Raw genomic sequence first — 27287 nt, 5'->3', positions numbered from 1 at the left:
CTCAACCTATTGGGCCAATCTGCATACGAAACAGAGACGAAACCTAGTCAGAATCATACAACCAAATGCACAAACTATGAGAATGGAGTAGTCTCTGTCTAGCAGCAAGACAACCGTGATCGTGACTAAATGACAGCGAGACCTTGGGCATGACGGAGCAGGTGAGGTTAACATGAATATCATAAGTTCCGCCCACTCACCTTGCCAACGTGTTCTCGTCCGACCTCCACTGTATCACTAATCACATCATATACTGTTAGGGCTTTCCAACCTCTACTCCAAGAAACAACTAGTCCAAAGACCAACGCTTCCGCAATTACACATGCAGAGACTGCCAGGCTATGCGTATATCATTAATATACTGGCAAGGATTCCAAAGCAGATGCATGATTTAAGTATTGCTAGCAGGGATGATAATGTTGTAGAGCATAGAAAATAACTTCCAGGTCATATCCATCACCCACATTGATCAGGGAATAGTTTCCAAGAGGAAGATGTTATGGAAAAGAGATTCACAACTGAAGATACCATAACGCAATTATCGGAATCAGAGTTATAGTTCTTTAACAAATGACAACAAATCCTCACTTGATAAGGAACCTGTACGTTTCATTTCTTTATTTCTCTTGTCTTAACGTTTTGTTATCTAAACTATGAAAGTACAACTTGTTACGGTGACACCTCACAAAGGTTCATGCTTGGGTAAATGTTCACTGCAATGGACGACTACCGCGTACTAGAGTCCATATTCTGCACTATGTCAGTCTGATACACAGGGGAACACATGTACGCTAAATCAAATTTCCGAGTGCAGATCTGCAGTCTGACCTGTTTGTTTGGCGAAATTCCCATTAGCTAGTATGTAATATGAAACAAATAAAAATAATAATAGGCATTCATAATTCTCAGCTGGCGACAGCACACGACAAGTCTGATGTCCTGGCTGGAAACTGGTCAATACTGACCCTTCAGGTGCAAGCAAGACGTGAGAATTTCAGGATTTTTCAAAATTTTCAAGTGGTAAACACCACAGTTGATTTTAGAAAATACGATAATGTACCGACAAAATATCAGATATTTCCATTCTAAAACTTTGGTGTCGACCATATTCGCTGAAAACTACGACCCTTTATCATTCATTTACCTAAATCGTTTATCCGTATTAGATTTCCATATCTAAAAGCAAGATCATGTAGCTCACATTACATACTGCCATTTGCAGAGGTGATTTCCTGTGTGTGCAACCTACTCCCATCATACTTTCTGACTAAACTGTCCGATCACATAAAAAGAAATCTGTTTTCTTATCCTAGGCCAGTCAAGTTTTCCCTGTGATTGCTGCAGTCCGCACCGAGACCTGAATAACAGTCAAATCACTTCGCACACATACATATTTTCTCTTTAGTATCAGACACAAGATGCCTACAATCAGGACTGGGAACGAAAAACTGATACTTTTAGTTTATCTGTTGCCATACATGCACACATATACCGTAGGAAGTCATACCGCAAAAATTACATAATCAACTCAGTTTTTTGAACTCATTGTCAGATTTGCCCAGAATTACACTAATATGCTTCAACTAGACTAGTTCATTTAAAAGAATGATAATAGCTCTGTGTCCGAGGTCGTGGCCTTTAATGCTCTGCCATAATAAACTACCAAGTTAATGACTGATATAACACTAAAGAATCAATTATTTCTAGAAACTTTCCAAAAACAAAATGACTATAAAGTCATTAGGCTAATGTGATATGTTTACCTGGGATTATAGAAAATTATTTTTCATTTATGAATCAAATAATTTTCATGTAAATCCAGGAAATGAACCACAACCTAATACCATAATAGACCATAAGATACTGCTTAAGTTGAAATCATAGAAATGTATAGTGTAATCACTCGCATACTTTAAAGTTTATAACGTCAAGTGAGCGCTAAACACATTGTCCCATGACTTATTAGTGCCTATATCTCATACAAGTTATAGGTATTTTGACTGGTCCACTGACATCACTTCCGTGTTGTTGTGCTTCAAGACTCTCAAGAATAAACAGATTATGAGAGTACGACAGTGATGCAAAAACAATGATATTCATGACAATAAAGGAACATTCAAATGTGCTACAGACATGGTATGTTTGATGCCCACCCAAACAGTACTAGGTCAATAAGGAACACGTGTATGTTGTATTATACTGTTGTTAACAGCTAGATGCTCTTTAAGCTACATCCTGTACCATACACTTCTGACTTGAATTGCAAAAAAAAAAAAATCCTTCCCAACAAACAAATCTGGCGGGTAAGCTTTGATTGCTGACATAACGAGTGAAAAATCGTGTTTTCAGAACCGCCAATCCTACTGAATATACATACAATAATGAAATAAGATGGCATTACTAAATCACGGTAAATCATAATTCGTACTGTTATATAAGATTCTTTGTGACAAAAAACTATCTTGTTAATAGTCCACAAGGCTACAGTATATTCTTATGGCACCATCCAGCAACATGTAAGGTTAACGTGGTGAATATTTGACTCTCCGAGATTTCCGTCAATCTTTCTGTGCAGTTTGCCTTTACAAAGCGGCCTACTCCGCTTTCCACAGCTAAAATGTCAAGGTTTCACTGAGCGCCAGACTTTTCTTCTTTCATTCTTGTTCCTCATTTCCCGCCTTAGCATGTAACGGACAAACAACTGCCTCATTTGTTTGAATATATTCTCTAGGTGTCACGTGCGATGCACAGGAACAGAGCCCACCAGTCACAAGCAAACCCCACACACTATTCTGTGGTTTCCCTGCACGGTTAGGATGCCCTGTTTCAGCAGTACTAACTGCATACAATGTACTACAACGACCTACATCATTCTCTCCCATGCACGCTTCTCATTCTCCTGAACGCTCGTAGATCTGAGCCAGTGTTTTATCGCTTATCCTATCGATATGTACAAGCTGTTTCAGCACGCTCTGGTCAGATCCTTCAATCAGGCTGCGCTGCATGCCACCACACCTCTCCTACACTGTCAATCCTTTCACGACCCAACCGCCTCACACCAAATGTTGCCATGAGGCATTCCACTTACAATAAATTCATCCTCTTCCGTTCTGCATTCAGGGCCCAACACTCACCCATGGAGAACTCTGATAAAATAATCGACTATATTTATCATCAAAAGTCTGTTTATTACTCAGTGGTCCGACAAAGTTCATGGTGTGTTAGATTTAAATAAAATTCAAACTTACAAGGAGCTACAGACAGAAACAAATTAGTGAAAGATTATCAAATCACAGTGTTAGGAGCACTGTACATGGTCGTGTATGAACCTCTTTGTATCATCCCATTAGCAGCTGCTAGTAGTTTGTCTGGCACTTCCATGAGAAGCGACCACTTGACCAGTGACTCAGTCCAGTAGTAGAGCCAGACGTTGTGGACACTGAAAGCACTGCCTCCCCTCCAGTGATAAGAGTAGATGTTATTAATCCCATCAATGATGAGACTGGATGTCATTTGCTAGATCTTTACCCTGTATGAAACCAGCTGACTAAGCTAGCATTTACACGATGAGACGATCGGTAGCCCAATGTGAACTTTTCACAAACAGCCGACAGTCTACCACATGACTGATTATCCCATGACCAAACTGCCGACAATAATATTGTCTTGGTACTGTTATGTAGTTCTTTCTCACCTTGGGCTGTGGGTTTCGCTGTTCGAGCACAATCATAAGCATGTAGGAGTGACTGTGAACAGTGTGAGGTTAGCATACGTCCATCACAGACATAACATTATGTCTTAAACATAACGAAAAGCGAGTATGTACAACTAAAGCTCATAACAGAAATCACTCAAGAGTCCTTTTCAGCTTCACAGTGAAGTAAGCATTTTCCTTTTGTTCCATTAGCTATTATCTACACCTAGAGAGACTAATGTCAGTATATCTTCTAACTTTAAAGACTAAGAATAAAGGTAGCCTAGACTCAGACTTGTGGCTAAGACGAGAGGGGCGGGATTTCTTACTCTTGAGGATGACTATACCAGATGTTAAAACTTATCTGATGATAAAAGTTTACCTCATCCTTCTGCAGAATTCGATATGGCCCTGCTATAAACAATACTCTGTGGACGAAGAGGCAACCCTAAAGTGCAGTATGTGCCTTAGACGTGTGACAATGATTGTCGGAATATATTCTCGTTCGTCCATTTTCAATTATCATATAACTACTGAAATATCTGGCCGCCCTAAAGGAGCCGAGATACGTCATACAGACCTATCAGAGAAATGCATCAGGTACTTTCACACAGTATTTCCGTATGAAAGGATGAAAGAGAACAGGAAATAACGTAATAAACTGCAGTCTCACTGTTATTTCACGAGGCGGATAACTTTCTCTTCCTAATGTTACCCGAGACGGCAGGGACAACTGAGTGCCTTAATCAAGGCCATCTCATTAACAATATTCTAGCCTAAGCCGGGTAGCCATTTTATTGATCAACTCCTAGGGGAAGATGAGCATCTGGGTTGACTGTGGACCGACAGCAACAATCAGGATACGAACCTATGCGCTCGACCCCACTACACAAAACCCTTTTCAAATGCCAAACGTAAAATTATTTTTTTCTTTTTTACCAAGACAAAAAGGTGTGTACCTCGTATAGGAAGACGATCTATGCTACAAGGTTAAGGACTGCGTTTGAAATTTGAAATATCGTCGGTTGTAAAGACAACCGTAAACCAATGATATTCTTTCTCCATAAAGTTTAGATTTACCAAAACGTATGAAAAAGTACGAGGATTTATGATAACACTGATCAGTGAAAAAAAAGGAAATATCCGCGTCTCACACTTGCTGGCCTTTGACTGGGAGTGACTAACGAAGCAAATTGTATCTTATATATGCTTAGAAATGTCAGAGCTTTGCAGGATACGTGCACGTGATACTCCACTGATCCTAAGATTGAACGAGATATTTATCTGTGTGATCTGGCAACGAGCCGCACGGAAGCAAGTCACCGTAATCTCGCAGAATTTCACATGTAGAACGATCAGACTTTCTCAGGCGGTTACCAATCCCAGGGATGTAATATATTACAACCTGGGAGGTGCTGTGTGTCATACAATAGTAGATGAGAGACCTTCTCATACGAATGTAACCAAAAAGTTGTGTATATTATGAAAATGTAATCCTGAACACGGTTTAGGTATCTTGAAAAGTTTCTATAAGAGCAATACAGAAAGGGATAGGCAAGAGTGGGAGCTAAGAAGGTAACCAGATCATCCCAGCTTCCACTCACCCTCACATTAGAATTAACCAAAATCAAAACGGCTGAAGCAATTTCTTTGGCTTCTTTGAATTCTCATTCCAGAGGCGCCCACCATTTCTCATTTCCCTGCTAATGGAAGCAGCGCGGACCTAGAACCGCAAGAACTCTTGGAGTAACTTCAAGACACTTTCTAGAAAGAACCCTAGGAATATATATATATATATATATATATATATATATATATATATATATATATATATATATATATTATCCCTGGGGATAGGGGAGAAAGAATACTTCCCACGTATTCCCTGCGTGTCGTAGAAGGCGACTAAAAGGGAAGGGAGCGGGGGGCTGGAAATCCTCCCCTCTCGTTTTTAGTTTTCCTAATGAGGGAACAGAGGAGGGGGCCAAGTGAGGATGTTCCCTCAAAGGCTCAGTACTTTGTTCTTAACGCTACCTTGCTGACGCGGGAAATGGCGAATAGTATGAAAAATAAATAAATAATATATATATATATATATATATATATATATATATATATATATATATATATATATATATATATATATATATATCGCATGTTAACCAAATGGCGTCCTAGCTTCGTCTCTTCGATGTAAATCAATTGACTTATGTTTCTCTCGTGTCTCCCCTGATGATGTGATTATTACGCGAAAGTGCACTTGGGAACTTATCGTGTTTCATTTTCCCCGTGGACTTATATATATATATATATATATATATATATATATATATATATATATATATATATATATATATATATATATATATATATATCACCCTCATACTTTGATCGCCATTTCCCTCCTCCACACAGCCCCATCTATAGACCAAGCCTCGCCTTTATATAGCATTGATGGGACTACTTTTCTTTCAAACATACCTATTTCTGCCGACTTAGATAATGATTTCTCATTTTACACATCCTTCAGAGCTCCCCTTCATCCACCCTATGACTCCCTTCCGTTTCCAAAGTTTCTATGTGCACTCCTAGGTGTCTAGAACTTCATTTCCTCCAGTTTTCCTCCATTCAAACTCACACCTAAACTAACCTGTCTCTCAAACCTGCTAAACCTTATATCCTTGCTTTTATTCGCATATACTCTCAACCTCGTCCTTTCACTCACTCTTACAAACTCAGCAACTTCTACAGTTTCTGACTCGAACCCACCAATAGACCTTCATCCTTTATCCACTCAACCCATTCCATGCTGCCGATAACACTGATCCGAGCACTTGCTTTTCAACCCACGCCGTCGGTGGTAGCAACAAGGGGAGCTTCATACTTACGGAACCTCAGGTTCGTTCTCTGGACTTCCCCGGATCTTACTGCTATTCTTTTCCTAATATTGCTGTTGTTGTCTCTGTCGTTCCAGATATTGTTACTGCCAATATTGTTGTCGCTGTTTACTAATGTATCAATTTTCCTATTATTTCTGTTATCTTTAGAATCAATTTTATCTCTGCTCTCACTTTTACGTTCGTTGATAATAGTAATGATGTTTCTCACACTGACACTGTAACTAATGTGGATTTTTTTTTTTTTTTTTTAGCTAATTTTGGTGGTACTAGTTCTCTTTTACATGCGTTACTGCTGCTACAGCAGATGTTGTTTCATGTAGCCATCAGCCATTGTCACAGGCTCTGTCAGGCATTACCGGTCATATTAGCTACTGAAGATTCCTTATTCACGTCAGATGCACAGGTCCACTGTATTCCATCGACCCTTTAATCCAAAACATCATTGATCAGAAGCATCATTATCGCGAAAAGCAAAATATTATACCAGATGGCTCAAAATTAGAGAAACAGCTAATCTTAAGTTAGGTTTGTATAATCTTCACAATGTTTTTGGATCAATTATACATGGAAGGTAAAATGCATCGGAATATCACGGCCATCCTTAGATGCAATGTTACTAAAGACTGTCTCCTCCATAGGTTTATAACGTAACTAACAAGATTATACATTCTGACACCAAATATTACTCGGCCTTACAAAGCATGTACTAATTTCATGATTAATGTCACTACCACGAAATAAACTTTCGACTTTGAAACTGGAGCATCCCTAACCAAATGATGACAAACAAATACATATGTAAACTGTTTACCACTATACCCCGAGAATCGATCCCACACCATCTGTGTGAAAGCCAAGTGGCTTAACCCCCTCCAGACCAATATGAACTTTAGCCAGCTTCTTAACCGCTCGCTGATTCACGGATCTTGCTGATGCATCACGCATCCTTTGCGAGGGGTTCGAGTGTTAGGCTACCTGGTTACTGTGCACACAGATGGTCCGGGGATCGATTCTCGAGATATACTTGCAAATAGTTTACATCAAACATGTGTTCATCACATGGTTGAGATGTACATACATTACCATAGGACCCTGGTAGTCTAACAAAAAGCCTTCCTTCCTTTCTTCCTTGTGGAAGCGTGAGCGGCAGTGTTTCCAACTGGTAAAGAATGCGTGATGTACCAGCGTGAATCATCGAGCGGTAACTTATGGTGTTTCATGCTTGTCGTGGCCTAAAGTAACGTTAGGCTACCTGGGTATCACACAGATGGTCCGGGGATCGATTATATGGGTAATGTGGTAAACAGTTTCCTTCAAATATCATATGTACATTATACGGTTCATATATATATCTTTCTTTTCTTTCAAACTACTCGCCATTTCCCGCGTTAGCGAGGTAGCGTAAAGAACAGAGGGAATATCCTCACCTAGCCCCCTTATCTGTTCCTTCTTTTGGAAAATGAAAAGAGAGAGAGAGAGAGAGAGAGAGAGAGAGAGAGAGAGAGAGAGAGAGAGAGAGAGAGAGAGAGAGAGAGAGAGGAGGATTTCCAGCCCCCTGCTCCCTCCCCTTTTAGTCGCCTTCTACGACGCGCAGGGAATACGTGGGAAGTATTCTTTCTCCCCTATCCACAGGATATATATATATATATATACTAAAATAATCCCATATGGGATAAGACTCACTAACGTGTCCCACCGAAACAAAGGCTGCGACATAATACTCTTAAAATTCCTTCTTTTTTACCATCAAACTGGTTATATATATTCCGCTGTCGATGTCTTATCGATTCTTTAAAAAGACTGGCGTCTCATTTATCCATATATATATTACCGCTCCAAAATACTAATTCTAAAACTAAATATTTTCTTTAGTGCACGGTATGTGTACCTGCAAAATCATAAATCCAGCCAGTCGAAATTTTTTTCATCTATTTTTTTATTTTTTTTCTTATAATAGTGATATGGCAGACTGGTTACACAGTATGCAGTAGTAAAGCATCAACGGAAGATACTTATGGTGAACGTGGCCATCGCTTCAAATGTTCAAATATATATATATATATATATATATATATATATATATATATATATATATATATATATATATATATATAAGTATATATATAAAGTGTTTTAGATATCTGGGAGTGGATCTGGCAGCGGATGGAACCATGGAAGCGGAAGTGAATCATAGGGTGGGGGAGGGGGCGAAAATTCTGGGAGCCTTGAAGAATGTTTGGAAGTCGAGAACACTATCTCGGAAAGAGAAATGGCTATGTTTGAAGGAATAATGGTCCCAACAATGGTGTATGGCTGCGAGGCGTGGGCTATGGATAGAGTTGTGCGCAGGAGGGTGGATGTGCTGGAAATGAGATGTTTGAGGACAATATGTGGTGTGAGGTGGTTTGATCGAGTAAGTAATGTAAGGGTAGGAGAGATGTGTGGAAATAAAAAGAGTGTGGTTGAGAGAGCAGAGGAGGGTGTTTTGAAATGGTTTGGTCACATGGAGAGAATGAGTGAGGAAAGATTGACTAAGAGGATATATGTGTCAGAGGTGGAGGGAACGAGGAGAAGTGGGAGACCAAATTGGAGGTGGAAGGATGGAGTGAAAAAGATTTTGAGTGCTCGGGGCCTGAACATGCAGGAGGGTGAAAGGCGTGCAAGGAATAGAGTGAATTGGAACGATGTGATATACCGGGGTCGACGTGCTGTCAATGGATTGAACCAGGGCATGTGAAGCGACTGTGGTAAACCATGGAAATTTCTGTGGGGCCTGGATGTGGAAAGGGAGCTGTGGTTTCGGTGCATTATTACATGACAGCTAGAGACTGAGTGTGAACGAATGGGGCCTTTGTTGTCTTTTCCTATCGCTACCTCGCACACATGAGGGGGGAGGGGGTTGTTATTCCATGTGTGGCGAGGTGGCGATGGGAATGAATAAAGGCAGACAGTATGAATTATGTACATGTGTATATATGTATATGTCTGTGTGTGTATATATGTGTACATTGAGATGTATAGGTATGTATATTTGCGTGTATGGACGTGTATGTATATACATGTGTATGTGGGTGGGTTGGGCCATTCTTTCGTCTGTTCCCTTGCGCTACCTCGCTAACGCAGAAGACAGCGACAAAGCAAAATAAATAAATAAAATAAATACATATATATATATATATATATATATATATAATATATATATATATATATATATATATATATATATATATATATATATATATATATATATATATATAATAACTGACGAACCCCTGGGGCAATTTGTCCTGTTCTTACAAAGGAATAAACTTTCCCTTTTTATAATTTACACTACTAAGAAACAACAGATCTCCATATAATGTTAAAAATCGCCAGGGAGACATCCTCCCAGTTCAGAGCTAGTTTAGTCTCTCCGAAGTTTCGTGCACCCTCAAGGCCAGCGTCAGCCACGCAACTCCAGCGGTTTTACCCATCGTTGACGGAAGGGTAAAGCATCTAACGCATGTAAGACAGTTTCTTATACGAACCTACGTTTACGTAGCCCATTCAGCAGATGTAGGATAGGAATGTAGCGTCGGTAACTTGTGTGACTGAAGAAAACATGTAATCAGCGCGCTCGACAACGGAGGAAGTTTAGCCTCGCACATTAAACTTCTTTATTTGTGTATCACTGAATTTGTTCGCCCTTTTTTTCGTATCGTTTGTTGCTCAACATTAATGATACAGAGTACTGTATCACTCTGACACTGTTCCAGAGTCATAGCAGTTCTGAATCAGTATATGGCCAGAACAGGGGGAAGTCCAGCTAGTTTATTTCTTTGGAATATCCTATTGTGAAATCTGATCTCTGTCATAAGGTAAGCCAAACATTAGCCTGCACCGCTGAGGTTGCCTGGGTTGAGTGTGATCAATACGAGGAAATGTCACACATGTGATCTCCATGCTTGACTACAGGTTGGGGTCAAACAAACATGTACCTCCACGTGTGAAGAAACTTTTACCTCCTTAGAATTCAAGAATAATTTTCCTCAATAAACAAGTGTCTTGGAAGGAAGATCTAAGGCAAGGAAAGTACGGACACCTCATTCTGTAATAAAGATACATTCGGAGGAGTTTTTCTCTGCTGTCAAACCTACGCCGGAGCTGCGCCTTTCCAATACATCTACAGAACCTTAAACAATATGAGCCTTCCTAAGTGCCTTGGCAGCTACGATTAAGGTCACTAACTTATAAAATCTTTAATAAAGTACATGTGCTGTCTTTTTTGACTTCACTACTCAGATTTAGTAATCTTCACTGTTACATGTAAACATCCCAAACTCCCTGGCACAACTTCGTGATCCTTGAGCACGACCCTTCAAGTGCATCATATATTTTACAAAGAAATGAATTCGTGACTCACCTTTTCAGTGAGGTGATAGTGATCACTCTCGTCTTGGGCCACGGGAGTGTACCGGTGGGAGAACATGACGCCCAGTCGTCTCAGCCAAGGTACTCTGTCATACATGGCCGACACCTCGCTGGCACTTAGGGCAGGCAGCATCTTGAACCTAACCCAGGAAGCGCGCCGCTCTGGGTCCAGTGGAGGAAGTCCCACGCTATCGTGGTTCACTGGTATTATCGGCAATCGTCGACACTTCTCACCAATATCTCTACACACACAACCTTTGTTTTCTATTCATGCAAATGTTCTTATATATCTATAATTTAGTACGTTTTCACTTACACAGATCGGCAGTTATATTTGTTTCCTTCACCATACGACACAATCAAAATTCTCAGGCTGTCTACTTTTAGTCTTGGGGTCGACTAACGACATTAGCTGCGTGTTCTTAACCAAAACTTGTCGAAGAAGGACACGCAGCGTAAAGCACTAAGATAAGCCTGTTTATATATTGGTTGGAGTATATGAACACTAAAGTTAACACTGTAGATCATGCTGTAGCCACCGAGAAAGTGGCGTCAATTTTCAGACTCGGCTACAACGAAATGTCACTGCTATTAGAACGTTTTCTATCATTACTTATGACAAAGGTTTTTCTTCCAAGCAGATACTGAGGGGAGTGGAGAAGGGTGCGGCAGCAGCCGTGTCTCAGAGCTGCTGCACTGTTCTAGCCCACCGTCCGAGCCCACCTTACGGCTCGTTAGTTGTGGGGAATACCGGCCTTACGGCACTCACTGAGTGTAATGCTTCCCTCCAGTACTGACGTTCTCAAACACTCACCGTCACTTTTGACAACTTGTGCCCTGCTGCCCTATTCCAATCCTCTTCTACATGCAGAAAACTTTACTTAGTATCGCATGAACTGCTGGGCTAGTGGTGTTGCTCTCTGTGGTCGGCTGTTTTACTTGGCCACCGTATCCTGCTGGACTTCATACTCTAAGTCATGCCACTCATGTGTGAATCCTCAGGGAACAAGCTCTACGGCTGCTGTGTTGCCAGTGAGCATTGTTCAATGTCACTACGCTTTCACTTTAGCTAAACGATCTTGCTCAATGTGGTGGCAAGACTCACTGGGTTGTGAGGCCGCGCAAGATCTATTTCCTCGACGCTCAGCGTGACACCTGTCTTGCTCCTCCAACGCCAGCTATACACACGTCTCTGAGGTCTCCACTCGGATTCACTGTGAACAAAGCTGTTTCAGCGCCTCACTGTTTTTCATGTTGTTAACATATGCTGAATGATACATAGTATGTTTAGTCGTGAAAACGAGATGGCTTGTCAAAAGCAGACGCTAAACATGACGGACATTAAGCGACTTGGTTATCGCTGGAGTTATTTCGTGTGTAACTTCAATAAAGACCCTTTTGCTTCTTGTGTGGTTCGTGAAGGTTGAGCGTGAGAGTGTCGCAGCTGCTGCTACGGAGTCTTCTGGCCGAGTGCCTTGAGTTTTTGCCCTGCAACAACAACAACAAAAAAATACTTTAGTGCCGTACATGTCTACATTGTAAGTTATAATATATACCAAGAGGAATTATGGACATGTTTTAAGGGTCAGTTTATGCACCAACACGACAAATTCATTTCTAAGCAAAAAACAATAAAATCAATAACAAACTAAGTATCGCAAGAGCTATAAGGCGCAGAAGTAAACCCTATAAGCTTAAAAGAAATCAGGGAATGACTCAAATCTTGCGACGCAATATAACACAGCAGAGAGGTAAACTGACTTATTACGCAAGTCAAGAGAGAGTATGATAATGTGAGTATTGCAAAAGATAGTACTAGAGATCCTAAAAAAAAATCTATAAATATATCAATAATAAGAAACATATAGCGACTGGGAAAGAACCCTTAGTAAACGAAGATGGGGAACCCACTATGGATAACAAAACAATAACATCAACCATGAGCAAATTTTCAGTTCTGTTTTTACACTAGAAAGTAGCGACACTAATGCTGAGACACTACTGAATAGCATACACATGATACCGGAGTTTATCGCCAAAGAGAAGTACAAACACAGATAGATAATTTGAAGACTTGCGAAAGTTCGGGTCCTGCTTTTATCCACGAGTAATTAAAAATGTCAAACATGAAACTGCCAGTTAACCTACATTTTCAATAAACCTCCCCAGGAAGGATAGCACCTCAGGACAAATGCCTTTTAACGTCAATTTATGACAGCTGTTACAAGTTGGAAACCTCGAAAAGAAATTCGATACTGATGGGCCACAAGGTAGACATCCCTAGTGTGAGGGATTTAGGGATCAGTCTCCAACATCTTCAAATTCTCTTACCATTGTAACGACGCTGCCAAGAAAGCAAACAGTGTTATGATCTATCAACAGAAACTTCACATACAAAAGCAGGGATATGATATTGCTACTATATCTAGGTCTAATTAGACCACACCTTAAATATGGAGTGCAGTTCAAGTCACGAGGCTGGAGCTAAAACTCTATTCTTACGATATATATCGTCTTTATAACGAAAAGTGAAGGGATGCATATCTTTGGTGATGGGTTATATGACATATTCATTCCACCCTATGACTTTCCTACAAACTTTCATTCAGGCATGTTAGTCCTACAAGGTAATTTTGGTATCTTTTCCGTGCGTCATGTTGCCGGAGGGAGTTGAACGGCGAGAAGACAACCTTTGTTTCGCTATCCTTTTCTTCTACTGCTTTTTAAGAGGAGTACATCTTTTTCAATAGTGTTTACATCAGACTAAGGGCCCTGGGTCTGTGCATCTACGTAACTCTTTTATCTACCTCTCCCAGAGTGTGCTCCCACGACCAGCATGACTGTCACCATCCTCTTTAGCTGAGGACTGCCCTTGCACACGCACGCAAGGTTCCCACAATCATACGGCGGTGAGGCCCCTGCTGGTGCTCAGCTGCTCCTGGTGGCAACCTCCACCATTACCACCAGGGGTCCCTCGCCCTTTCGTAAAGAGTTCTACATGGTGGACCCTAATACTGTATAGTGGCCCCGGGCACTACAAGATGACCACAGCAATTGTATGATGGCTCCAAGTACTATTTGGTGGCCCGAGTACTGTATCGGGTCCCAGTTACTGTATGATGACCCCCGGGTACTGTGTGATGACCCAATTACTGTATGGTGACACTCCGGGGACTGTGATGAACCGACCACTGTATGGTGATATATGTATGGAGACTCGGGGTAACGTATGGTGGCCCCAAACGCTTCATGGTGGCCCCATCTACTGTATGGTCTCGTCGGCTACTGTGCAGCGGCCCCACCTATTGAATGATGGCCCCGGGTACTGTATGGTGGCCCCGGGTACTGTATGATGGCCCAGGTACAGCATGAGGACCCAGTAATTGTAGGGTGACCCCGGGTACTGTATGATAGCCGTGGGTACTGTATTGCACCCCTAGGTACTGTATGGTGGCCCTAGAGGGCCCTAGGTTTTGTTCGAGGACCCCTGGGTGTTGTGAGAGAGCCCCTAAGTGTTGCGAGAAGGCCCCTGAGTATTGCATGAGGGTCTCTGGAGATGCAAGTCTCCTGCTTGTTGTAAGCGAGGGCCCTAGTGTTGTGTGAGCTAGGGCCCTAGTGTTGTGTAAGCGAGGGCCCTAGTGTTGTGTGAGCTAGGGCCCTAGTGTTGTGTAAGCGAGGGCCCTAGTGTTGTGTGAGCAAGGGCACTAGTGTTGTGTAAACGCCCCAATGTTGTGTGAGGACCCTAGACGCTGGCTAAGGGTCCTGGATGTTGTATAAGGGTGCTAGATGTTGTATGATGGGTCCTGGATGCATAGTATGTGACGGTGTGGCCCTGGGTATTGTGCGAGAGTCCTGGATGTTGTGTGAGGATTCTAAAAATTGTGTGATCCTAGAGACAACACGTGTGCTGCAAAATGCCCTTAATACCGTGCTAAGTTCCAGCTACTAAGGACGCCACCGGAGGACTAGACACCAGTGACGGATGTCCTGGGAACAGTATAGCTGCGGGCGGGACTGTGTGGGGGAACACGGGCCGCGTGTCGTCGGGTACTCAGCTCAAGCTACAGAGTGCAGAGGTTTCATGTCTTGCTTGCAAGCTATGAAGAGCTTCAGGCCAGTAGCGCTTGTGGTAATAGGGAAACCACATGAAACCTCAACAAGTACGAGTGGGAGGGAACCTGGTCTTGTATGGGCTTCCGTGGAGTGATTTCGGGTACTACATGTAGCCACAAGTGCGTGTTATTCCGCGAGTAATATGTTGTAACCCGTGAGTGTTAGAAGGAGATCCACAGTGCTAAAGATGGTTTTAGATACTTAAGTAATCCTTGGTGAAATTATATCATTGTATGCGGAGTCTAGGTTTCTGTGTGTTACGGCACAATACGTGGGGACCTAGAGTAACGTGTGAGAGGCCATGTAAGCTACGGCGGCGTAACCTGTAGGTGTTGTATGTGTGCAGCATGAGACTCATGCCTCAGACACCACGTACAGATGCTAAACACATCAATTTCTCTCTCTAACTCTGATATTACTACAACCTGTTGAGAAACGTGTAAGGAGGGTGACTGGTTAAAAATATACAGTAGTCATCCACAATAGTCCGGAGTCTCAATAAGAGCTGCCAGTAGAGCCACACCCAAATCTCTACTCACTACTGCATCATCATTCTGCCAGTAGTTGACTGAGCCTTTATGACTTTCCTAACTACGCCTTTACAAGATCGGTCTTCACGGGTATTATTCATGTTGGTTACGAATTATCCGTTTAGGAAGTGCCTCGTTAACTGTGTTAGCGCACCTGGTCTCGTTTTCCACCAGTCGAGTTCGGATCTAACATTAAAGGTTTTTTTTCAACCATCAATTCAGAAGCTTTGTTTAATGGTTTCGTTAATATAAAGTAGAACTATAAGATCTAAAGAGAAAATTCTGTAAACTTTCTGATTATTATGTACCTATTTTCATCGCCTACAACCTAAATGGTCACGGTTGAAGTCGTTAACATAATGTTCAATTGCATAAATTACAGGTTACTATAACTTGGAATAATCAAAGCAGAACACCTTTTAAGTCTATATCTGAATTGTCATGGCTTTAGTTTATATATATATATATATATATATATATATATATATATATATATATATATATATATATATATATATATATATATATATATATATATATATATATGATACTTAACAAAATTCATCATTCATTATTAACAGGGAAAACATTGTCTGTTATCACCATCTTCATACCCATAATCATGGGGTGCATCAGGTGTATGCAAGCCTTCAGCCTTTGTGGAATAGATCTTGTTAACACTAGGGTCCCTAATCTCAACCCTACAGGCTGGCAGGGAAATTTTAAATCCATCCATCTAACTCTGTGTCTGTCCAGTACTTCCAGAGAGTGTAAGAATACTGACTACCAGATAATTTAGAGTTGGATGGTTTATAGCTGATGTTTGGTTGGTTAGGGTGTTATATATTCTGTCCAACAAGAAATGTAAACTGTCCCAGCAAGCAGCTGGACAGTTCCATTCCACATTCTAAATGACAGTGCCTTTATATTCATACCAGAGGACTTCGCCTCATTGTGAAGCATTCTGACTAAATGAAATAGGAATAGAGTTTATATTATTAAACATTCTTCATTATCAAAGTATAATGTACAATATTAAACAAATCCCTGGGGATAGGGGAGAAAGAACACATCCCACGTATTCCCTGCGTGTCGTAAAAGGCGACTAAAAGGGGAGGAAGCGGGGGGGCTGGAAATCCTTCCCTCTCGTTTTTCATTTTCCAAAAGAAGGAACAGAGGAGGGAACCTAGTGAGGATATTCCCTCAAAGGTTCAGTCCTCTGTTCTAAATGCTACCTCGCTAATGCGGGAAATGGCAAATAGTACGAAAAAAAAAAAAAAAAAAAAAAAAAAAAAAATATATATATATATATATATATATATATATATATATATATATATATATATATATATATATATATATATATGTGTGTGTGTGTGTGTGTGTGTGTGTGTGTGTGTGTGTGTTAAAATGTATAGGTATGAATGTGTGCGTGTGGGGACGTGTATGTATATATATACATGTGTATGTGGATGGGTTGCCCATTCTTTCGTCTGTTTCCTTGCGCTACCTCGCTAACGCGGGAGACAGCGACAAAGTATAATAAATAAAAAAATAAATAAATATATATATATATATATATATATATATATATATATATATATATATATATATATATATATATATATATATATATATTTTTCATACTATTCGCCATATATATAGTATATATATATATATATATATATATATATATATATATATATATATATATATATATATACTATATATATGGCGAATAGTATGAAAAATATATATATATATATATATATATATATATATATATATATTTATTTATTTTTTTATATATATATATATATTTTATATATATATATATATATATATATATATATATATATATATATATATATATATAGTATATATATATAGTATATATATATATATATATATATATATATATATATATATATATATATATATATATATATATATATATATATATAATCCCTGGGGATAGAGGAGAAAGAATACTTGCCAGATATTCCCCGTGTCGTAGAAGGCGACTGAAAAGGGTGGGAGCGGAGGGCCTTGAAATCCTCCCCTCCAGTTTTTACTTTTCCAAAAGAAGGAACAGAGAAGGGGGCCGTGAGGATTTATTCCTCTATGGCTCAGTCCTCTGTTCTTGACGCAACCTCGCTAACGCTCGATATATATATATATATATATATATATATATATATATATATATATATATATATATATATATATATATATATCTTTTTTTTTTTGCTTTGTCGCTGTCTCCCGCGTTTGCGAGGTAGCGCAGGGAAACAGACGAAAGAAATGGCCCAACTCACCCCCATACACAGTGTATATACATACACGTCCACACACGCAAATATGCATACCTATACATCTCAATGTACACATATATATACACACACAGACACATACATATATACCCATGCACACAATTCACACTGTCTGCCTTTATTCATTCCCAAAGCCACCACGCCATACATGGAATACCATCCCCCTCCCCCCTCATGTGTGCGAGGTAGCACTAGGAAAAGACAACAAAGGCCCCATTCGTTCACACTCAGTCTCTAGCTGTCATGCAATAATGCCCGAAACCATAAATATATATATATATATATATATATATATATATATATATATATATATATATATATATATATATATATATATACGCGACTCTGCATTACATAATTTAATCTATGAACACACGTGAGTCAATGTACTGATATGCATATACTAGAGCCCAAAAATCTTTCAGATCAAACTAAGTATTCCCTCTAAATCTCGCATAAAGACATTCTACATAGACCTATATACATAATACAAAGTAGTAGTAATTAACAGCTCAAAACCACTATCAAATCATACAACGCCATCGAGCGGAAGAGCTAGCGACCAACCCAGGTGAAAGAAAAGGACTTACCCGGGTTGCGTCGGAGCGTCACCGCCCACCCTCCACTGGTTGAGCACTCACACTGGTCTGGGTCACCACTACCGCCAGCCCTGCAACGCACTCCTCCCAGCTTTCCTGCAACAGCGGTTCCCGCGCACTTTGAATATGTTAGCAACGTCAGATGCGTGGTTTCTTATCATGTCATTATATACATATCAGTATAATGTAATTTTTCTTTCGTATTATAGTTAGCGTATTCCTTTCCGTAAGTCGTTTAATATATATATATATATATATATATATATATATATATATATATATATATATATATATATATATATATATATATATATATATATTATCCCTGGGGATAGGGGAGAAAGAATACTTTCCACGTATTCCCAGCGTGTCGTAAAAGGCGACTAAAAGGGAAGGGAGCGGGAGGCTGGAAATCCTCCCCTCTCATTTTTGATTTTCCAAAGGAAGGAACAGAGAAGGGGGCCAAGTGGGGATTTCCCTCAAAGGCTCAGTCCTCTGTTCCTAAAGCTACCCCGCTACTGCGGGTAATGGCGAATAGTATAAATATATATATATATATATATATATATATATATATATATATATATATATATATATATATATATATATATATATATATATATATTTACAAATGCTATGACTCAGGAAAAATGAACAAATTCATGAGATATTCATAACAAGTAAAAGGCAGATTTCTTTCCCGACTGTTTGCCATTTCCCACCAAGCGAGGGAGTGTCAGGAATAGATGACAGCCTATGAGGTAAAATCTTCATCAAACTCCTTACTCTGTTCCTTCTTTTGGCAAACAATAATACAGATGGGAAGGATTTCCATGCCTCCACTCCCACTACTTTTCTTTGCCTTCTACTATAAACAGGAGATATGAGTAGCATTCTTTTTCCACTAACCCAAGGGATAAGATAAATATCATGGCATAAGGCAACAAAAGGTTTTCTTTTTCTAGTTTGATATATCATTGTCTCAGGACATTCAGAAAATACTCCAAAGGAACTTTATATGATGATGGGGCTTCATCAAAGATTTCACTTTCTATGCTTTATTCATCTTACCCAAGCACTTGCCCCACTTTCTACAATTATTACATCTAAGGATATATATGGACCATGCCAATGAACTTCATCTATCTGTCTAACTATGACACTTATTCCAATTGGAACTCCCTCACAAAGGTGGCCATGGCAATGGGGTCACCATAACAAGTGAACTCCAGTGCTGCTTCTTAGCCTTTAGTGCATCACCCTTAAAGGCCACTGGCAAAGAGCAACTCTTGTGCAGGGTTTGCTGAGGCTACCACTTAATGCTCCTACCAACTACTTCTACCTAATATTTCTACCTAATGTTCCTGCCTAAATGTTCCTACCTACTACTTCTATCTACTGCTCCTAACATTTTCTCAAAAGGCAAGGCTAGTGCATAATGATCAACACAGGAAAAACTAGTTTTGAAGGATGAGCTGTGTGAGTTGAGTGTTGTCAAGTGTTACATATGACACGGAGAAATTGTACGCTTGTGGACAGAATGCCAGTAGTCCATGTGTTAGTGAGGCAGAAAGAAAAGGCAGTTAATTGGGTCAGAGGAGTGAAACTTGACAACCACTGATGTGCTGGCTCATTAAGCAGATGTCACCACCTCCTAATACCCAGGCGGGTAGTACTGGTAATATACCTCCCTGGTCGTTGGCCGCCTACCAATTACTATCTACTAAGGAACTTGATAGGTAGATTATTTCCTATAAGGTTTTATGCTCCGTGTTCTTTGGTCCATATCTTCTTTTACAGTACTCCACAATGACTGCTGAATGATAGCATTTCTGTACAGTATAATGATTGAAATTTTCAAATGGCATGGAGGTACTAAGTCTACACTTGTTCTACATTCGTTTTTACAACAATTTTTGCCTATCTCATAAATTATTTGAACAACTTCCAAAACAAACCAAGATTAGGATGCAATTCGAGGGCATGTTTTGGATTATATTTCTACTGATCCATGTGCTTTACTCTGATATCTTTATAACTGCCCTCTCAAACTAGTTTCACAATTTGTTTAAGAGGATGGGAATGAGCAAGAAATTACTTTACTTTTTTTTTTCAAACAACTACAAAAGAAAGAACGATTTAGGAAATGTCTATAGGAAAGAATATTTCTGCAACTGTTATCTGAATGCAGCAAGACTTCACATGCAAAAATGTATGTATACCTTTGTGCATCTTAGCAGAAAAGTAGTCAACAACCTAATTTTTTTTGCTCTTTTCTAAAATCTTTATCACCAATGTTCCAAAACTGCACAAGATATCCAAGTGACAGCTGTACTAATATCCTTTCATATACAGAAGTGCATATCCAATTTGGCACTTTATTTGTCCATGACCATTTTTCTAATCCTCAATATCTTTAGTTTTATCAGTAATACCGTACATCTAAAATTTGCATAATTCTGCCAATTTAGATTACAATAAAAATTCTTGTCATAAGACCATAAGACTTGATTTAGCAGCAAACTAGGAAGCTGCATGCGTTTGATCTACCTTATAAAAATGGCAATGTAGTCAAAGATAACAGACAAAAATAGAAAAAACATGGTGAAGTGAGAAGGAGATGGAGTATTTTGAAGATTTGTTGAATGTGTTTGATGAGAGAGTGGCAGATATAGGGTGTTTTGGTCGAGGTGGTGTGCAAAGTGAGAGGGTTAGGGAAAATTTTTTGGTAAACAGAGAGTAGGTAGTAAAAGCTTAGCAGAAGATGAAAACCAGCAAGGCAGCGAGTTAGGATAGTATTGCAGTAGAATTTATTAAAAAAGGGGGTGACTGTATTGTTGACTGGCTGGTAAGGTTATTTAATGTATGTACGATTCAGAGTGAGGTGCTTGAGGATGGGCGGAATGCTTGCATAGTGCCATTGTACAAAGGCAAAGGGGATAAAGGTGAGTGCTCAAATTACAGAGGTATAAGTTTGTTGATTATTCCTGGGAAAGGATAAGGGAGGGTATTGATTGAGAGGGTGAAGGCATGTACAGAGCATCAGATTGGGGAAGAGCAGTGTGGTTTCAGAAGTGGTAGAAGATGTGTGGATCAGGTGTTTGCTTTGAAGAATGTATGTGAGAAGTACTTAGAAAAGCAAATGGATTTGTATGTAGTATTAATGGATCTGGAGAAGGCATATGATAGAGTTGATAGAGATGCTCTGTGGAAGGTATTAAGAATATATGGTGTGGGAGGCAAGTTGGTAGAAGCAGTGAAAAGTTTTTATTGAGGATGTAAGGCATGTGTACGTGTAGGAGGAGAGGAAAGTGATTGGTTCTCAGTCAATGTTGGTTTGCGGCAGGGGTGTGTGATGTCTCCATGGTTGATTCATGTGAGAAACTGCAGAAGCTGGTGACTGAGTGTGGTACAGTGTGTGAAAGAAGAAAGCTGAGAGTAAATGTGAATAAGAGCAAGGTTATTAGGTACAGTAGGGTTGAGGGACAAGTCAACTGGGAGGTAAGTTTGAATGGAGAAAGACCGGAGGAAGTGAAGTGTTTTAGATATCTGGGAGTGGATTTGGCAGCGGATGGAACCATGGAAGTGGAAGTGAATCATAGGGTGGGGAAGGGGGCGAAAGTTCTGGGAGCGTTGAAGAATGTGCAGAAGTCGAGAACATTATCTCGGAAAGCAAAAATGGAAATGTTTAAAGGAATAGTGGTTCCAACAATGTTATATGGTTGCTCGGCGTGGGCTATAGATAGAGTTGTGTGGAGGAGGGTGGATGTGTTGGAAATGAGATGTTTGAGGACAATATGTGGTGTGAGGTGGTTTGATCGAGTAAGTAATAATAGGGTAAGAGAGATGTGTGGTAATAAAAAGATTGTGGTTGAGAGAGCAGAAGAGGGTGTTTTAAAATAGTTTGGTCACATGAAGAGAATGAGCAAGGAAAGATTGACCAAGAGGATATATGTGTAAGAGGTGGAGGTAACGAGAAGTAGGAGACTAAATTGGAGGTGGAAAGATGGAGTGAAAAAGATTTTGAGTGATCAGGGCCTGAACATGCAGGAGGGTGAAAGGCGTGCAAGGAATAGAGTGAATTGAGGAACGATGTGATATACCGGGGTCGACGTGCTGTCAATGGATTGAACCAGGACATGTGAAGCGTCTGGGGTAAACCATGGAAAGTTCTGTGGGGCCTGGATGTGGAAAGGGAGCTGTGGTTTCGGTGCATTATACATGACAGCTAGAGACTGAGTGTGAATGAATGTGGCCTTTGTTGTCTTTTCCTAGCGCTACCTCGCGCACATGCGGGGGGGGGGAAGGGGTTGTTATTTCATGTGTGACGGGGTGGTGATGGGAATGAATAAAGGCGGACAATATGAATTATGTACATGTGTATATATGTATATGTCTGTGTGAGTATATATATGTATACGTTGAGATGTATAGGCATGTATATTTGCGTGTGTGGATGTGTAGGTATATACATGTTTATTTGGGTGGGTTGGGTCATTCTTTCGTCTATTCCTTGCGCTACCTCACTAACGCAGGAGACAGCGACAAAGTAAAATAAATAAATAAATAAAACAAAATCCCAACCTAACATGCCAATCCAATGAAAGCTGACCAGCTGACTTAAACTTATTTGCCTTAGAAAAGGGAAGTTTAAAAGGTTATTCAATAGAGGTATTCAAAAGTATCAAAGTCTGATGATCTTAATCTAAGATGCTCGTCAAGACTTGTCTGATTTCACCAAAAGTAGTAGATACAAACCTGTGGGCACACATTTCACTTTGAGTAAGGCATCATACTTTCCTCAAACATCTTTTTTTTTTTTTTTTTTTTGCTTTGTCGCTGTCTCCCGCATTTGCGAGGTAGCGCAAGGAAACAGACGAAAGAAATGGCCCAACCCACCCCCATACACATGTATATACATACGTCCACACACGCAAATATACATACCTACACAGCTTTCCATGGTTTACCCCAGACGCTTCACATGCCCTGATTCAATCCACTGACAGCATGTCAACCCCGGTATACCACATCGCTCCAAGTCACTCTATTCCTTGCCCTCCTTTCACCCTCCTGCATGTTCAGGCCCCGATCTCACAAAATCTTTTTCACTCCATCTTTCCACCTCCAATTTGGTCTCCCACTTCTCCTCATTCCCTCCACCTCTGACACATATATCCTCTTGGTCAATCTTTCCTTACTCATTCTCTCCATGTGCCCAAACCATTTCAAAACACCCTCTTCTGCTCTCTCAACCACGCTCTTTTTATTTCCACACATCTCTCTTACCCTTACGTTACTTACTCGATCAAACCACCTCACACCACACATTGTCCTCAAACATCTCATTTCCAGCACATCCATCCTCCTGCGCACAACTCTATCCATAGCCCACGCCTCGCAACCATACAACATTGTTGGAACCACTATTCCTTCAAACATACCCATTTTTGCTTTCCGAGATAATGTTCTCGACTTCCACACATTCTTCAAGGCTCCCAGAATTTTTGCCCCCTCCCCCACCCTATGATCCACTTCCACTTCCATGGTTCCATCCGCTGCCAGATCCACTCCCAGATATCTAAAACACTTTACTTCCTCCAGTTTTTCTCCATTCAAACTTTCCTCCAATTGACTTGACCCTCAACCCTACTGTACCTAATAACCTTGCTCTTATTCACATTTACTCTTAACTTTCTTCTTTCACACACTTTACCAAACTCAGTCACCAGCTTCTGCAGTTTCTCACATGAATCAGCCACCAGCACTATATCATCAGCGAACAACAACTGACTCACTTCCCAAGCTCTCTCATCCCCAACAGACTTCATACTTGTCCCTCTTTCCAAAACTCTTGCATTCACCTCCCTAACAACCCCATCCATAAACAAATTAAACAACCATGGAGACATCACACACCCCTGCCGCAAACCTACATTCGCTGAGAACCAATCACTTTCCTCTCTTCCTACATGTACACATGCCTTACATTCTCGATAAAAACTTTTCACTGCTTCTAACAACTTGCCTCCCACACCATATATTCTTAATACCTTCCACAGAGCATCTCTATCAACTCTATCATATGCCTTCTCCAGATCCATAAATGCTACATACAAATCCATTTGCTTTTCTAAGTATTTCTCACATACATTCTTCAAAGCAAACACCTGATCCACACATCTACCACTTCTGAAACCACACTGCTCTTCCCCAATCTGATGCTCTGTACATGCCTTCACCCTCTCAATCAATACCCTCCCATATAATTTACCAGGAATACTCAACAAACTTATACCTCAAACATACTTGTTAAAATATGAAATGATATACCTATTACAGTACTTGAAACCACAAATCAAATACATTTAGTAACAGAAGCTATGAATAATTCACCAATGAATGATTTCATTTGTGCCTCCTAAGTTACATATAAAGCACAAAGGTATTTCTCTCTTTAATTCATCCGGATGCTTCTCTACTCTTACAACATGAATCTCCCTTACTATCACAAACAGCCTCAAAAGTACTTAAGAGGTCTATTGCTGTCTGAATAATTATATACACTATATATACTATCATGAAAGGCAAGTGTTTTGGGAGCAGCTGAGTGAGTGTGTTAGTAGTTTTGATGCACAATACCAGGTTATAGTGATGGGTGATTTGAATGCAAAGGTGAGTAATGTGGTAGTTCAGGGAATAATTGGTGTACATGGGGTGTTCAGTGTTGTAAATGGAAATGGTGAAGAGCTTGTAGATTTGTGTGCTGAAAAAGGACTGGTGATTGGGAATACCTGGTTTAAAAAGAGAGATATACATAAGTATGTGTATGTAAGTAGGAGAGATGGCCAAAGAGCGTTATTGGATTACGTGTTAATTGATAGGCGCCCAAAAGAGAGACTTTTGGATGTTAATGTGCTGTGAGGTGCAACTGGAGGGATGTCTAATCATTATCTTGTGGAGGCGAAGGTAGAGGTTTTCAGAAAAGAAGAACGAATGTTAAGGTGAAGAGAGTGGTGAGAGTAAGTGAGCTTGGGAAGGAGACTTGTGTGAGGAAGTACCAGGAGAGAGTGATTACAGAATGGAAAGAGGCAAGAACAAAGGACTTAAAGGGAGTGGGGGAGGAATGGGAGGTATTTAGGGAGGCAGTGATGGCTTGCGCAAGAGATGCTTGTGGCATGAGAAGCGTGGGAGGTGGGCAGATTTGAAAGGGTAGTGAGTGGTAGGATGAAGTAAGATTATTAGTGAAAGAGAAGAGAGAGGCATTTGGACGATTTTTGCAGGGAAATAATGCAAATGACTGGCAGATGTATAAAAGAAAGAGGCAGGAGGTCAAAAGAAAGGTGAAAAAGAGGGCATATGAGAGTTGGGGTGAGAGAGTATCATTAAATTTTAGGGAGAATAAAAAGATGTTTTGGAAGGAGGTAAATAAAGTGTGTAAGACAAGGGAACAAATGGGAACTTCAGTGAGGGGGGGTAATGGGGAGGTGATAACAAGTAGTGGTGATGCGAGGAGGAGATCGAGTGAGTATTTTGAAGGTTTGTTGAATGTGTTTGATGATAGAGCTGTGGTTTTGGTGCATTATACATGACAGCTAGAGACTAAGTGTGAACGAATGTGGCCTTTGTTATGTTTTCCTAGTGCTACCTCGCGCACATGCAGGGGGGAGGGGGTTTTCATTTCATGTGTGATGGGGGGCTACAGGAATTGATAAGGCAGACAGTATGAATTATGTACGTGTGTATATATGTATATGTCTGTGTGTGTATATATATGTATACGTTGAGATGTATAGGTATGTATATGTGCGTGTGTAGAATAATGCACCGAAACCACAGCTCCCTTTCCACATACAGGTCCCACAGAACTTTCCATGGTTTACCCCAGACACTTCACATGCCCTGGTTCAATCCATTGACAGCACGTCGACCCCCGTATACCACATCGTTCCAATTCACTCTATTCCTTGCACGCCTTTCATCCTCCTGCATGTTCAGGTCCCAAGCACTCAAAATTTTTTTCAATCCATCTTTCCACCTCCAATTTGGTCTCCCACTTCTCCTCGTTCCCTCCACCTCTGACACATATATCCTCTCTGTCAATCTTTCCTCACTCATTCTCTCCATGTGACCAAACCATTTCAAAACTCCCTCTTCTGCTCTCTCAACCACACTCCTTTTATTTCCACACATCTCTCTTACCCTTACATAACTTACTCGATCAAACCACCTCACACCACATATTGTCACATATACATATAGTGGCTTTGGAATTTACAGAGAACTGACCAAAACAATTCCAGAATTCATATGGCAATGATTCAAATAATTACCTTTTTGCTTTGTAACTGAAATCAGCTATGCCAAGGCACTAATGTAGTACTCTTTACACTAAAACTATTATAATACTATCTTGGTACCCCTTTCATGGGGCGCATGCTGTTTCGAGGCTGCACTAAACTCAGGAGTAGGGAAACAGTGAACTCCTTTCAAATGAAAAGGTCCTCCACAAGAGAGTAATTCTTTCCATCCAGTGATGATAATACATCTTTAAAAGGTAAATTCTCGCTTGTATTGAAACTACAACCATGCAGAGACAGTGAAGACCCACTGTTCAGATGGTTTAATGTATTAATCTCATCTCTTCTCTTTCCTCCTCTGCTATCTTTTACTCTATTTACACAAGATGAATCAAGTACATACAGCCA

At 40.1% G+C, this 27287-nt stretch overlaps 1 protein-coding gene across 1 annotated transcript in view; it reads right to left on the bottom strand.

Annotated features, from left to right (window-relative positions):
* Window positions 1-18675, bottom strand: part of ome (dipeptidyl peptidase 4 omega) — a 131632-nt gene extending 112957 nt beyond the window's left edge. Inside the window, exons 1-2 of the mRNA XM_071658577.1 lie at window positions 18571-18675; window positions 10997-12492 (exon numbers count right to left, since the gene is read on the bottom strand). Of these exons, the coding sequence (XP_071514678.1) occupies window positions 10997-11137 (141 nt within the window). The 5' untranslated portion in view covers window positions 11138-12492; window positions 18571-18675. The remainder of the gene's footprint in view (window positions 1-10996; window positions 12493-18570) is intronic.
* Window positions 18676-27287: the final 8612 nt, after the last annotated feature.

Source organism: Panulirus ornatus, chromosome 66, assembly GCF_036320965.1.
Source record: "Panulirus ornatus isolate Po-2019 chromosome 66, ASM3632096v1, whole genome shotgun sequence".
Classification (NCBI taxonomy): Eukaryota; Metazoa; Arthropoda; class Malacostraca; order Decapoda; family Palinuridae; genus Panulirus; species Panulirus ornatus.
Note: the sequence above shows the minus strand (reverse complement) of the source record. Positions and strands in the feature narration are given on the sequence as shown.